Source organism: Aedes albopictus, chromosome 3 (genome assembly GCF_035046485.1).
Source record: "Aedes albopictus strain Foshan chromosome 3, AalbF5, whole genome shotgun sequence".
Lineage (NCBI taxonomy): Eukaryota > Metazoa > Arthropoda > Insecta > Diptera > Culicidae > Aedes > Aedes albopictus.
In genome coordinates this window covers 298,178,708-298,193,373 of record NC_085138.1, presented here as the reverse complement: position 1 = coordinate 298,193,373, position 14,666 = coordinate 298,178,708, and the positions used below count along the sequence as shown (strand labels likewise).

The following is a 14,666-nucleotide window of genomic DNA, read 5'->3' as shown; positions in this document are numbered from 1 at the left end:
TTATCAATCATAATCAGGTCCAATTTTTTTTTCTAACTATTCGTCTAGCATATAAGATGTGCTGTAGAAAAATTTATTACAAAACGATTGATTACGAATTTATGAGAAGTTTTTAAAATTTAGGTTCATTTTCATATTGTTGAAAGTTGAATCTTTGGGCACCATTTTCTCCAATGCCTACTTTTGTCGAATGTTACTCTTATGCGATTATGGGCAGTGCAAGCAAGGTAAATTTTATTATCATTAGCCTTAATAACGAGACTGATTTTAGGGTGAGGTAAATAATAAGTGTATACGGCATATCTAACGATTCCCCCAATCATGAAATTAAATGAATCAAGCTTCATCGAAATGAAGCTCTACAAAATCAAATGAACCAAAATTGATTTTTTTTTACAATATTTTGTATCCCGTTTTTTTAGAAACAATTTTGTCAAAAATCAATTTAAAACGACATAATACCGACTTTGGCGAAAATTTTAGTGAAGTTTTCAAGCTATGTACTATAGGGAGCTTCCATCAATGGCTAGCTTTTTAAGCGATTTTTAGCACCTCCCTCCCTCTCGTAGCATTTCCTAGTTCCTTCTAAGACTCCTCCAAAAGTTCCTTTTGAGATTCTGAGATTTTGAGATTGAGTTTTTTTTTCTAACGTTGTTCTAGGACTAAGTGGTTTCCTTCAAGAGTTCTTTTAAGGTTTCTTCTCCTCTCCTCCACCAGGAGTTTCTTCGGACATCTCTCTAGAAATTTCAACCAAAGTTTCTTTTGAGATCCCATAAGAACTTCCAGGAGTTCCTTCTGAGTTTCCTTTAGGAATTCCTTCCGGAATTCACTCAGAGATTTCTGCAGGAGTTCCTTATGTCATTCTTTCAAAACCCCTCAAGGAGCTGTTTCTAAGATTCCTTCAGGAGATCATTTTCGAATTCCTACAGGAATTCTTTCCTGGACTATTCTAAGAGTACCTTCTGGGATTCATCCAGGATTTTTTTCTCGGGACCCCACCAGGAACTTCTTCCGGCATCCCTCCATTCAATTTTACAAAGATTCCTCCAGGATGTCTGCGAATTCCGCGAGGATTTTCTATCTCAGATTTCACCAGGAGTGCTCTCTGGATATCTCCCGGAAGTTTTTTTTTTCTGGATTCCTTCAGAAATTCCTTCCGGGATTTTTTCAAAAACTTCTTCCGTGTTTTCTTCAGAAATTGAAACAAGATTTCCCCAGGAGTTCCCTCTAAGACTCTACAAATAGCTCATTCTGCGATTCTTCCAGGGGTTTATTCAAGATTTCTCAAAAAGTTCTGTCTAGCATTGCTCCTGGGGCTTCTCACGGGGTTTAGCCAGCAGTTCCTTTTGGAATTCATCTAGAAGTTCCTTCAGGGATTTTTTTCTGAAGATTTGTGTTCTGGGATTCTCAGAAGGAATTCCTATGGACATAAGGAATTTCTGCAAAAATCCTGGAAGGAGTTCCTAAAGGATTCCAATGAGGGGGTTTGAAAAAAAATATTCAACCCAATTTTATCAGATCCCAGCTAATAACCGCATAGGACTCCCATCATAAACCCTCTCAAATCTCGTAAATGTCTCCTGTAAAATGAGTTGATTTAAGGCATTTTCTGTTATCGATAGGGTGTTATTAAAACTTTGTATATTATTCTACAGAAATTTACTTTTTGGATGCTTCTCAGATTCTGGGATGTCATACTCAGCTGTAAAAATATTATTTAAAATGAATTTTATTGATTCTTTATTAGGAATGTTATTTGAAAGAAATGAGTCTTCAACATCATTGACTCGTAAAATCAGTCGTGGTATTTGCTTCGCAGCATTGTGTACGGTAATATAATTGCCGGAACCTCAACACTTAAAAGAGATACAAACTTCATTCAATATGACGATAATACAAACATTAGGTTCAACTTCATAATGTTATATCAATATTCAAACTAAGCGCATTGAAAACATGTTTCGAGCAATACTACCAGCATGAACATCCTTGAGTCAGGTATAATTTAAAATACCTACATTCATTAGGGGTAGGAAATATTCCTCTTTAATAAACGCCAAACCTACCTACCAAACTGTCTTCCATTCGAATAGGTACATATTTGATTGCAGTTTTGAATTATATTTAAGCAAGAATAATTGACCCCAGCAGTATCAGTTGTTCTTTGCATATTGTCGGAAAGTAGTCGAAACGCAGATTTAAAACATGGATCTTTCACCAGGCCATCAATCAAGCAACTCGTATAGTAGCAGCTCGTCATCATCCCAGGATGTTCATCACAGAGGAGAGTGCAACTTGGACATATCGCAAGGAAGCTTAGCCGTAAAATTGCAGAACCATCCAATTTCATTCATGGTGAAAGTTTTGGATGAGACCTGCAACGAACCGGATCGGATCGAACTACAGCGGCACTTGTTGTCTAATCCATTCAACGTTTGCAAAATTCTTCGAGAGGATCCCAATGCCAGTGTGAAGCTGACAACCTATTTCCAATGGCTGGAAAAATCGATCAAAAACTTCGTTTGGACCATGGTGGTCAATATCAGTAACATCGTCAACCAGTGCAATGGTTTGCCGAACGAGCACCTGCTAGGATTCCGTTCTTTGCTCAACTTAGGAACCTTCCTGGTGGAATCAGGATGGCATGCCGAAGCAATCGTACTGCTCAACATCGCCAAGGCTCAAACCTTTGGATACCCGATGAAGGTGCTGCAAGTTTTAAAGGTGATGGTTCTCGCTTTAGCGCTATCCAACCGGGAAGAAGCTGCATCCTTCGCCATTGAGGAACTTCACACTTTTGTAGGAATGACAGCAGCATCGATCCCAACAGGTTTAATGGTAGAGTTGCACTGTTCTCTAGCAGTGAGCTACTTCGAAACATGTCAGTTCCACGACAGCTGCGAACAAGGATTACTGGCGCTACAACTGCTGGAAGATGAAGTTTGCTCGTTCGAGACGATCATCGGAACGTTTCGCCAACTAGGCAAAAGCTGCCTGGGCATGAAAAGATCGTACCAAGCGAAGCTTTTGATCACCCAAGCAGTGAGTTGGGCATGGCACAAGTTTGGATCGACGAGTAGAATATACGCAGAGACGTTGGAGGACTACGCATTTTATCTCCTGATGCTGAATGCCTACCAGGATGCAGTGAAAGTAACCAACGAAGCAATGAACATATACTACAATCTGTATGGACGTTTGGGCTTGCAACCGGAGCTGGCCCAAGGGAATCTACCGTTCCGACTGTTTTTGGAAAGCTACGCATTCAACGATCTAGGGCCCATCGATGAATATATTGATTTCCTGGGTAGTCCTGAAGCTGATCTACAGAAGTTGGAAATTACTGGATCAGATGATCGACAACTGGTGGCTCTTGAAAGAATACGGCCAATGATGGTAATACGGGACGAATGTCATGGACTATGTCACGATTTGTCAAATGTTGGCATTGAGAGCGTGCAACCGCAATTGACAGTCCATGATGTTAGAAATCTATTTTCCCAATGTTTTGAATAACATGTGTTTGTGTCTTGTAGTACAATGTGAATGACATGATTTGTATATAGTATTTACGAGGATAATAAAACATAAATTCAATAATGTATAAAATTTGATTCTTTTTTTTCAAACTCCAATTAGCGTGGACATAACGTCCGAATTGTTTACCGTCTAGAACTTCATAACATCGTGTAAATCATAATTCTCGCATTTTGTAGATCTCTCTGCACTTGGAAACTTCAATAGTATGTAACAATCCATAACGGAAAAGCCATGAAAACAAGCATCGCTGCCATTGGTACAAGCTAGATGTTCTTGAACTTCAATATTTAAGGAATGGATGGATTTCGTGAATGTCACTGTTGAAGAGCTTTCAATGAAAACCGATCCCGGGATCCGAAATCAACATTGCGTAAATCCGGAATACTTATAGATGCAAGAAGTTCAATGCCTTTTTACTACTATTGAATTTAGTACTCACCGATAATCGTAATCATCCACGCCACCACATACGACAGCGATCCGATCCAAACGATGCACATGATGAACGTCAGCGGGAACCATTTCTTGTAGCGTGGCTTCGCGCAGTTCGGAATCGTGAAAACAAACAGCAAATAGATGGGCCACGTAATGATCCACGAGAACTGCCGCAGTTTGCTCTGGCCCGAGGGATACTTGAACAGCTGGAATTCTTCGTCCTTATCATCGGCACCGTCAGCGGACTCTGCTCCGGTTGCCCCGTTTCCTAACGTCCCTGCGACCTCCTTCTCCTGGTGATCGCCATTCAACGAGTGCTTCATCGATTCCGCACTCGCCGACGAAACTGGCGGTGTCGAGGGACTCGGTGGTGGAGGCGGCTGGTCATCGTCGTCCAGGCTGGCTGTGCCGTTCATACTTCCGGCACTGTGCCGCCGTTTGATTTGCTGCTGCTTATGCTGTCCCTGTTGTTGCTGTTGATCATTGATGAGTACGGTGGCAGCCGCTAGGGCCACTACCGGTGTTGGTACTGCACCACCACTGGCACTGATCGCCTTAATTTGCATCTCCAGATTTGATGACGTCAATTCGGTGCTACTCGCGTCGATGTGAGTAACATTCTTCAAATTACCATTCTGCTGGAAGTGGCTTATTCGCAGCGGAAGATGTGCATCAATTGCTTCTGCGGGACGAAAGGAAAGAGTCAGAAAACGAACGCTGTGCGGTGGCTATATGATGCACATTAAGGTCAATGCAAATTGATTAGTACAAGACTCGAGCCATGCACAGCAGTTAGGGAAATGTGAGATCAGTTTGTCATGACGTGTAAACTTCGTTGTCAGCGTCAATAAGGTTAAGACCAACGTCTATTTCAATTGTCTGTGAAATGCTTAAAAATAACTTCGTCTGGCTCGTCTATAATCAATTCCATATGACGCTGGACGAATTACGGAGACATCAGTAAATAAGATGAATAAACAAACAGGAAGGACCTAGGCTAGAAGAAGTTGATCATTCCTTGAGGCATCAAAAGATACCGCACAGAAGCAAACACTCCACGAGGGAGCTAATGATTATGGGAAGAAAAAGCTAGTTCCTGGGGGATGTTGGAACAATCATGGATAACCAGATACCAGATAATAACTAATTAATCTAGGAATGGTTTTAGAACGTGAGGATTCTTAGGGGAAGCCGTCAGTGTCTGGAAAATAGCGAAAGTCTTTAAAATAAGTTGAAACTAAACAGGCTTAATATAGCTTGTGAATCCCAGAGAAATAGGGGATCTTCGGAGGTAGTCCGAGAAGACGCAGCTGCGTCAAAAAGGTAAGTTTAACCTCGTAAGAAAACTGATGTTACCAAAACTGGACCAGAAGGAAATACTTAAGGATGTGCTTTAAAACTCCCATAAAGTTTCTTCGGAAATTTCCCTGAAGACGCTTTTTTTAGGAATTAAGTACTCCAAGAGTTCTTTAGAAAACTTCTACGAGAAGGTATTCAAGATATTTTTCAGGAGTTCCTTGGGAATTCCTGCAGAAGTTCCTCCAGGATCTCCCCGGGAATTGCTGCAGTTCCTCGGGAATTTTTCCAAGAGATTTTTTCAGGAGTTCTTCGGGAATTCCTCAAGAAGATCTTCAAGATTTTCTCAGGAGCTTCTCGGGAATTTCCTCAGGAGTTCTCCAGAAATTTCTCCAGATAGGAGCACCTCTGGAATTCCTTCAATAGCTAACCAAGAATTACTACAGGAGTTCCCAGTAAAATACTCCAAGAGTTACCCGTAAATTCCTCAAGGAGTTCCCTGAAAACTCCTCAAGAATTTCCCCGGGAATTTCTGCACGAGATTTTCGGAAATTTCTTCAGACTTCCTCGCAAATTGTTCAAGGAGTTCTTCGGGATTTCTCCAGAAGTTCCTTGGGAATTCGTCAAGTTCCTCAGGAATTCCTTAAGAAGTCCCTCGGAAATTTCTACAGGAGTTTCTCGGAATTTACTTCTGAAGTTCACTGGGAATTGCTGCAGAAGTTTCTCGTTAATTTCTTAGGGAGTTCCTCGCGAATTCCTCCAGGAGTTCCTCAGGCATTCAGTTGTTCTTGTTCTTCGGAAATTTCTTCAGGAACTTCTCAGGAATTCCACCAGGAAATATCCCGAAATATTATCGGATTTCCTCTAAAATTCCTCCAGTAGTTCCTCGAGAATTCCACCAAGAGTACTCCGTGAATTTCTTCAGGTGTGTCCCGTGAATTACTCCAAAAGTTCCCTGGAAATTTTCAATGAGTTCTACCAGAAGTTCTTCGAGGTTTCTTCCGGCAGCTCCTCGGAAATTTCTCCAGGCCGTACTAGGAAATTCCTCCTGGAGCTTTCAGAGAAATATTGCAGGTAATCCCAGGAAATTCCTTCAGAAGCTCACCAGATATTGCTGCTGCTGCAGTTACTCGAAAATTTCTCCAAGAGTTCCTCGGGAATTCCTCCAGAAGATCTTCGAGATTTTTTTTTTTCAAAAGTTCCTGGAAAGTTTCTCCAGGAGTTCCTCAGAAATACCTCCTGGAGATCTCTGGGAATCCATCCAGGAGTTACTACGAAATTTTTCCAGAAATTCCTCCCATCTTTGGAAATTTCTGCAAGAGTTCACCGGAAATTCCTTCAGGAGTTCACCGGGAATTGCTACAACAGTTTCCCGAAAATGTCTTCAGGAGTTCCTTGAGGATTCCTCCAGCAGTTTTTTTTTCTGGTATTCTTCCAGAAGTTGCCTTAAGAAATTTCTTCTAGGGTTCCTTACGAGACTCCAAGAGGTCCTTTTGGGATTTCTCCACGATTTCTTTCCATGGTTTCTCCAAGCATTATTTCCAGGATTAATATAAACATTCCTTCCAGCTAGATTACCTAAGGAATTCCATGGAGAAATTTCAGAAATTCCTCGGATTCCTTAACCTAAGCTATTAGTTATTAGTTATTCGTTATTAGTTATTAGTTATTAGTTATTAGTTATTAGTTATTAGTTATTAGTTATTAGTTATTAGTTATTCGTTATTAGTTATTAGTTATTAGTTATTAGTTATTAGTTATTAGTTATTAGTTATTAGTTATTAGTTATTAGTTATTAGTTATTAGTTATTAGTTATTAGTTATTAGTTATTAGTTATTAGTTATTAGTTATTAGTTATTAGTTATTAGTTATTAGTTATTAGTTATTAGTTATTAGTTATTAGTTATTAGTTATTAGTTATTAGTTATTAGTTATTAGTTATTAGTTATTAGTTATTAGTTATTAGTTATTAGTTATTAGTTATTAGTTATTAGTTATTAGTTATTAGTTATTAGTTATTAGTTATTAGTTATTAGTTATTAGTTATTAGTTATTATTTATTAGTTATTAGTTATTAGTTATTAGTTATTAGTTATTAGTTATTAGTTATTAGTTATTAGTTATTAGTTATTAGTTATTAGTTATTAGTTATTAGTTATTAGTTATTAGTTATTAGTTATTAGTTATTAGTTATTAGTTATTAGTTATTAGTTATTAGTTATTAGTTATTAGTTATTAGTTATTAGTTATTAGTTATTAGTTATTAGTTATTAGTTATTAGTTATTAGTTATTAGTTATTAGTTATTAGTTATTAGTTATTAGTTATTAGTTATTAGTTATTAGTTATTAGTTATTAGTTATTAGTTATTAGTTATTAGTTATTAGTTATTAGTTATTAGTTATTAGTTATTAGTTATTAGTTATTAGTTATTAGTTATTAGTTATTAGTTATTAGTTATTAGTTATTAGTTATTAGTTATTAGTTATTAGTTATTAGTTATTAGTTATTAGTTATTAGTTATTAGTTATTAGTTATTAGTTATTAGTTATTAGTTATTAGTTATTAGTTATTAGTTATTAGTTATTAGTTATTAGTTATTAGTTATTAGTTATTGGCAATGTTTTGTAAGTTATCACCTATTTTTTTTGAATGACTTAATGTGCATCATGAACCCATTTACCTTGTTCTTTACTGGACACCGATTTTAAACTACTTGATGCATCTTGTGATCTGCGAGTGCGTGCGTGCTTTAACCCATCTGTGTGCAAACACAAAAAAAGTAAAAATAAAACTTTTATTGTTATATCAAGATTAAACACAAAACATTGATTAAAAGATTGACCTCCAACCCGATTGTATCCACTCTTACGAATCAATTAGACAACACAGCATGATTCTTCCCATTTCCCCATTATTCCCACAGAGAGAGAGAAAAAAAAAAACAGGAAAATATGGAAAAACTGTAACTAACCTCTGGCACATTTCTGAAACGCCTTGTCGTAGTACATCACGGCAATGTACACGATGTAGAGCAGCACCAGTATCAGTGCCTCATACCATTCGACCCGTTCGTCGTGGATGATGCAAATCAGTATTGCCACCGTGATGCCGTAGGCAAGGCAGTCTCTCGTCAGCGGCCACCAATCGAGTGGAACTACCTGGAACAAAAATGCAAACGCAAACATACACAAGTGAGGCCGGCCGGAGAAAAATCAAGGTAGGAGACTGATGGAATCAGTTCCTTCATTTCGATTAATGCCTACCATTCCAGCACCGATCCCACAGCAGGCGGCCACCGCCAGGATATTGAATACCGCTGACCCCACTATGGTGCCAACGCCGATGTCGCCCTCGGTGATGAACGTTCCAATCACGTTGACGAACAGCTCGGGTGCCGACGTCGCCGCAGCCATAAACGTCGCTCCCGCCACATCGTTTGACATATTTAACGCTTGGGAATATAACGATATCAACTCAAATTAGCACTGCAAATTTGTCACAATTATATATTTTTTTCGTTGACAGGTCAAGCGCATTGAACGCCAACGCCTGCATGACTCAACGAATTAAACTGGCTACTTATCAACCGTGCAGCCCCCATCAAAACAGCTCAGCGGCTCGGACATATGACTCACCGTGGCATATTTTTTCGACGGCAGGTACAAAATACTTATCACATACTACAGCCAAAGCTACAAATAAATATAAACTAGCAAGTGCGTGTAACACTATGGCCCCGTTCTGTCTCTGATGCACTGTGAACAGGTCTGGCGGGAAGTCCTCTATCGCAGGTGGAGTACAGTTCAGCCCTGTGGAAAACAAGAGAACGCTTTAGGAGAAAAGACGGAAATAAGTCAGCTGCAATCAGCGATAGCCGAAACGATTCGTGTATCAACGGGCAAATGAATCTCATCAGATTCCGCGCACGACGACGATACTTTCGTCTGAGATTCAAGAGTTGGTCACTATACCGTGGGACTGTACTACGCGTTGAGGTCATGTGGGAGTAGATAATCCAATTTGAATAACCGCGCCAACCAAGCCCATTGCTGCTACCCGCGTACTCTGAAGGATAGAGTACCTACTCTCCAGTTTCTTGGGTTTGCACTAATTAAAGCAATGTATGCTGCGCAACGGTTCATACAACTTCATTGAGCGGCGTCTCACTACTTATAATTGAGACGAATTAACAACAATTAGTGCTACATTCTGTGGGACATAAGAAAGTTTTTATTGCCGTTGAATTTATTTCCATTGGTAATGCATCTTTGTATACCAACTCTATTTGTCAGAAGTATTTATTATTTTTTATCTTAGACTATGTATTTGGAAGATACCATCAGTTGGGTTGACATTAGGCCTGGGCGTGACTTTGGACCCAAAACCCAAAAAGATGATTTGCTCAAAAATTTACCATTAACCTAAATGATTACCATTTTTTTTCTCCCCTGTTGGGGAAATTAAGCCACTGCGTCAGAAGTTAAAAGGATATGATATGATGATGAAGATTCCCAAGAAGGGGGATCTGTCTGTGTGTTACTATGTATTGTTCTCGATGTTCTCTGCAATGTTTTTCTAAATCGGGTACACGAGAAAATAGACACGATTCTCCAGCGAAAAATAGGCAGGATTCCGTGTCGGATGTATGAACCAAATTGTTACGCTCCGTATAATCCCGGAGCAGATCAACGAATTCCATACTTACCGGTCAGACTAAGGCCTGAGTGTCCTCTGCTGTGCGTAGGAGTCGTCTCCATTTTACTCGGTACATGGCTGTGCGTCTCCAGTTGCGCACTCTGCGAAGGGTCCGCCAACCGATCCTCCACTTGATCGACCCACCTCACTCCGAATGGATGACTCGCGAGAAGTTTAGTTGACATCCGACGTCCTGATAACGTGACCCGCCCACCGTAGCCTCCCGATTTCGCGGTGTAGATTTGGTTGGCCATGCTTCGTGCTCATAGAGGACTACCGGTCTAATCAGCGTTTTGTAGATACTTAACTTCATCGGATAATTGTTTCCGCCGCCATCATCGTCTCAAATTTGTGAGCTATAATATCAATATCATCAGCTAAACCAAGCAGCTGAACGGATTTCGTAAAAATCGTTCCACTCGTATTTATCCCCGCTCTCCTTATTACACCCTCTAAAACAATGTTGAACAGCAAGCACGATAAACCATCACCTTGTCGTAACCCTCTTGCGAGACTCGAAGGGACTCGAGAGTGTCCCTGATACTCGAACTACGCACATCACTCGATCCATCGTCGCTTTGTTGTCGCTCAGGCTTGTCCGCACTGAGCGCATGAAAATTCTGCTCTTTTAATTTACACCACCAAAACCATCGTATTTATGTAATCTTCTTATCTTACCTGATAGAAGGATGTTTGAATATCCGAAATGTCATTTTGAACTGTCAAAAAATCGCACCGCAGTGCCACACTGTGTGCGCAATGAGATTTTCACCCGGGTGAATTCACCCCAGTGAATTTCTCTTTGCACGCTCAGTGCAGCACTGCGGTGCGATTTTTTGACAGTTCGAAATGGCATTTAGGATATTCAAACATCCTTCTATCAGGTAAGATAGGAAGATTGCATAAATACAATGGTCTTGGTGGTGTAAATCAAAAGAGCAGAATTTTTATGCGCTCAGTGCGGACAAGCCTGTCAGTCGTATCAGTTTTTCCGGGAACCCGTATTCGTGCATAATCTGCCATAGCTGGTCTCGATCGATTGTATCATACGCCGATTTGAAATCGATGAACAAGTGATGTACAGATGGGCACGTTGTATTCGCGGCATTTCTGCAACGCCTGGCGGATGGCGAACATCTGGTCCGTTGTAGCGCGTTCACCCATAAATCCAGCCTGATATTGCCCCACGAACTCTCTTGCAATCGGTGATAGACGGCGGCATAAAATTTGAGAGAGTATCTTGTAGGCAGCGCGATAGTTCCCGCAATCCAACTTGTCGCCCTTTTTGTAAATGGGATACACGATACCTTCCATCCATTCCTCGGGTAATACTTCCTCCTCCCAAATAACTCAGTGTAGTGCTCTCACCAGTGCTTCTCCACCGTATTTTAGAAGCTCGCTTGATAGTTGATCTGCTCCAGCGGCTTTGTTGTTTTTTTTTCAACCGGCCAACCTCCTCCGCAATCTCTTAGAGGTTAGGGGTCGGAAGTCTTTCGTCCTGCGCACGTACTCTTAGATCTCTTACCACTCCAACTTCGGTGCTTACAACGTCTCCATATAGGTGCTGAACGAAATGCTGCCGCCACCTCTCGACCACTTCACGCTAGCTCGTAAGAAGATTCCTGTGATTGTCTCGGCACATGTCAGCTTGTGACACAATGGGTCTGCGCGAGCAGTTCAGCTTCTCGTAGCTTCCGTGTGTCCTTAAAAAAAGACGCGGACACCGTCTTCAGCCAGAGGCTGCACAGACTGAATGAAACTTAAACATTAGACAAGGGACACACGGAGCATGCACCAGTGGATACGGAGAAGAAACTATTCTCACGAAAAGTTTCATCACCCGGAGCGGGAATCGAACCCTCACCCCATAGCATGGTGCGATTAGTAGGTTGGTGACCCTAACCGCACGGCTACGAGGCTCCTTAGCGCGGTACAGCTCTTCCATCGCTTCGCGATCTCGTTCTTCCTGCTGGCGCTTCTTCATCCGGAAGACTGAGTTCTGCCTGTTCCGCGCCTGTTTGTAACGTGCCTCATTCGCTCTCGTACGGTGTTGCAGCATTCTCGCCCATGCTGCATTCTTCTCGTTTTTCAACTGTTCACATTCGCCGTCGTACCAGTCGTTTCTGTGATTCGGAGTCGCGAAGCCTAGTGCTGTAGCCGAGGTACTACCTATGGCGGATCGGATGTCCCTCCAGCCATCTTCAAGTGTAGCTGCGCCAAGCTGCTCTTCCGTTGGTAGGGCCACTGCTAACTGCTGCGCGTAGTCTTGAGCCACTTCTACGTTACGAAGTTGCTCGATGTTGAGCCGCGGCGTTCGACTTCGACGCGTGGTGATAACTGTCGAAAGTTTTGAGCGCATGCATACAGCGACTAAGTAGTGTTCCGAATCTATATTCGCACTGCGGTATGTGCGGACATTGGTTATAAATATCCGAGAAGAATTTACCTAACCGACGGGGTCGATTTGGTTTTCTGTTTGATGGTCGGGTGATCTCCAGGTGGCTTTGTGGATATCTTTGTGGGAAAAGAAGGTGCTTTGGACTACCATACCACGGGAGGCTGCAAAGTTTACGCATCGCTGACCGTTATCATTCGATACGGCGTGCAGGCTGTTTTGCTCAATTACCGGTCTGTACATTTCCTCCCTTCCTACCTGCGCGTTCATGTCGCCGTTAACGATTTTCACGTCACGCGGCGAGCAACCATCGTATGTTTGCTCTAACTGCGCGTAGAACGCTTCTTTCTCGTCATCAGGTCTCCCTTTGTGTAAGCAGTGGACGTTGATGATGCTGTAGTTGAAGAAACGGCCCTTAACTCTTAACATGCACCTGCTTACGTTGATCGGCTGCCACCCGATCACATGTTGTAGCATCTTGCCCAACACTATAAATCCTGTTCCCAGCTCATTGGTGGTGCCATAGCTTTGGTAGAAGGTAGCCGCTCGATGCCCGCTTCTCCACACTTTCTGTCCAGTTCAACAAAGTTCCTGCAACGCCACGTTATCGATGCGGGGATGTAATTCGTCGTAGATTTTTTTTTATCTGTATTAACGAGATTTTTAGCCCTGAGCTAGTTCATCTCGGGACCCACGCTTTACTTCCCTTCCGAAGGAAGAACTCACATTTTGCGAGTTTGTCGGGAGTGGGATTCGATCCCAGGTCCTCGGCGTGATAGTCAAGTATTCTAACCATCACACCAGGTCCGCTCCTCGTCGTAGATTATCCTGTCACATCCTGCGAAACCTAGTGACTTGCAATTCCATGTTCCAAGTTTCCAATCGTAGTCCTTATTTCGTCGCATGGGTCTTTGCCGATTGTATCGAGTCGTATTTTCTCCTATGTCATTCGCAATGGGGATTTTCACGGGTGGCTTATTGGACCTACGCCAACACTCCTGTCTCACCGGAGGGCCATCGTGCCAGTTCTGTTTAACGTCCCAACCAACACTGGGACGACCACGCTGATGGGGCTACCAGCTTGGATCTAGCTGGGCGTGGTGAAGCGTTTCTTACTCAGCCGCTGGATGCCAGAACAGACGCTGTTTGAGCCGCACCTTCTTGGTGAACAGACGCTCGGGTCGTACCTCCTCAATCTAGCTGAAGTCAGAAGGATAACAGTGCCCAGGCTGCACTACCAGCTAAGCACACAACTCTGGCGGTCTTTGTCATCGTTTGACCCGTGGAAGCATGAGGTAGGAACTTGTGAGGACCAGAGCTATGTTGACGCTCTCCTTATCGAGTCACCGTTTTGCAGCCCTCACGTTCATGATGCTGTAGTTGACGAAACGGCCCTTAACTATCAACTGTCGCAGCTTGCCCAACACTATAAATCCTGTTCTCAGTTCATTGGTGGTGCCATAGCATTGGTAGAAGGTAGCCGCTCGATGCCCGCTTTTCCAGTCCAACAAAGTTCCTGCAATGCCACGACGTCGAAGTTGCGGGAATGTAATTCGTCGATAGATTATCCTGTCACATCCTGCGAAGCTAAGTGACTTGCAATTCCATGTTCCGAGTTTCCAAACGTAGTCCTTATTTCATCGCGTGGGTCTTTGCCGATTATATCGAGTCGTATTTTCTCCTATGTTATTCGTAATGGAAATTTTTACGGGTGACTTATTGGGCCTGCGCCAGCACTCATGTCTAATCGGAGGGCCATTGTGCCAGTTCTGTTTAACGTCCCAACCAACACTGGAACGATCACGCTGATGGGGCTACCATCTTGGTAGCCGCACCTCCTTTTTGAACAGACTCTCGGGACGTACCTCCTCAATCTAGCTGAAGTTGGAAGGAGAACCATGCACAGGCTGCACTACCAGCTAAGCACACAATTCTTAGCTGGCAAGACCGCCAGCTCCGAGATATAAGCAAAGATCAGAAAAATCTTCATGGTATCCTCGAGGATCATGCATCTCACTAAAACTGCCTTCAGGAGTTCTCTACCACCAGAAAAAAATATGAAATTCGTATGAAACTTTTCTTTGTTTAGACTCAAAACTCCGCGAATAAATTCGATCAAGCCAGAAAAAAACTCTTTTCCTTACAAAATTTCGGCAAAAAATAATCTCAAATGTTCGTTGATCCGGAATTCCCTTTTCAATTAACTACTCCTCAATCTTGTACCGACTTTTCGAACCCTTTAAGCAGAATACCCGCTTTGAATGAGTGTAATCCGTTTTGTACCTTTTCATTCCACCCTATT

At 42.0% G+C, this 14,666-nt stretch overlaps 1 protein-coding gene across 3 annotated transcripts in view; it reads right to left on the bottom strand.

The window, feature by feature from the left end:
• LOC109417087 (sodium/potassium/calcium exchanger 5) overlaps window positions 1-14,666 on the bottom strand; it is a 104,607-nt gene that overhangs the window by 46,857 nt on the left and 43,084 nt on the right. The window contains exons 2-6 of one of the 3 annotated variants that reach the window (XM_029863705.2): window positions 8,910-9,083; window positions 8,538-8,725; window positions 8,246-8,432; window positions 7,955-8,032; window positions 3,980-4,657 (exon numbers count right to left, since the gene is read on the bottom strand). In XM_029863705.2, the coding sequence (XP_029719565.2) occupies window positions 3,980-4,657; window positions 7,955-8,032; window positions 8,246-8,432; window positions 8,538-8,725; window positions 8,910-9,083 (1,305 nt within the window). Of the gene's footprint in view, window positions 1-3,979; window positions 4,658-7,954; window positions 8,033-8,245; window positions 8,433-8,537; window positions 8,726-8,909; window positions 9,084-14,666 lie in introns of those variants that run through there. The other 2 variants (XM_029863707.2, XM_029863706.2) reach the window with 2 other exon arrangements.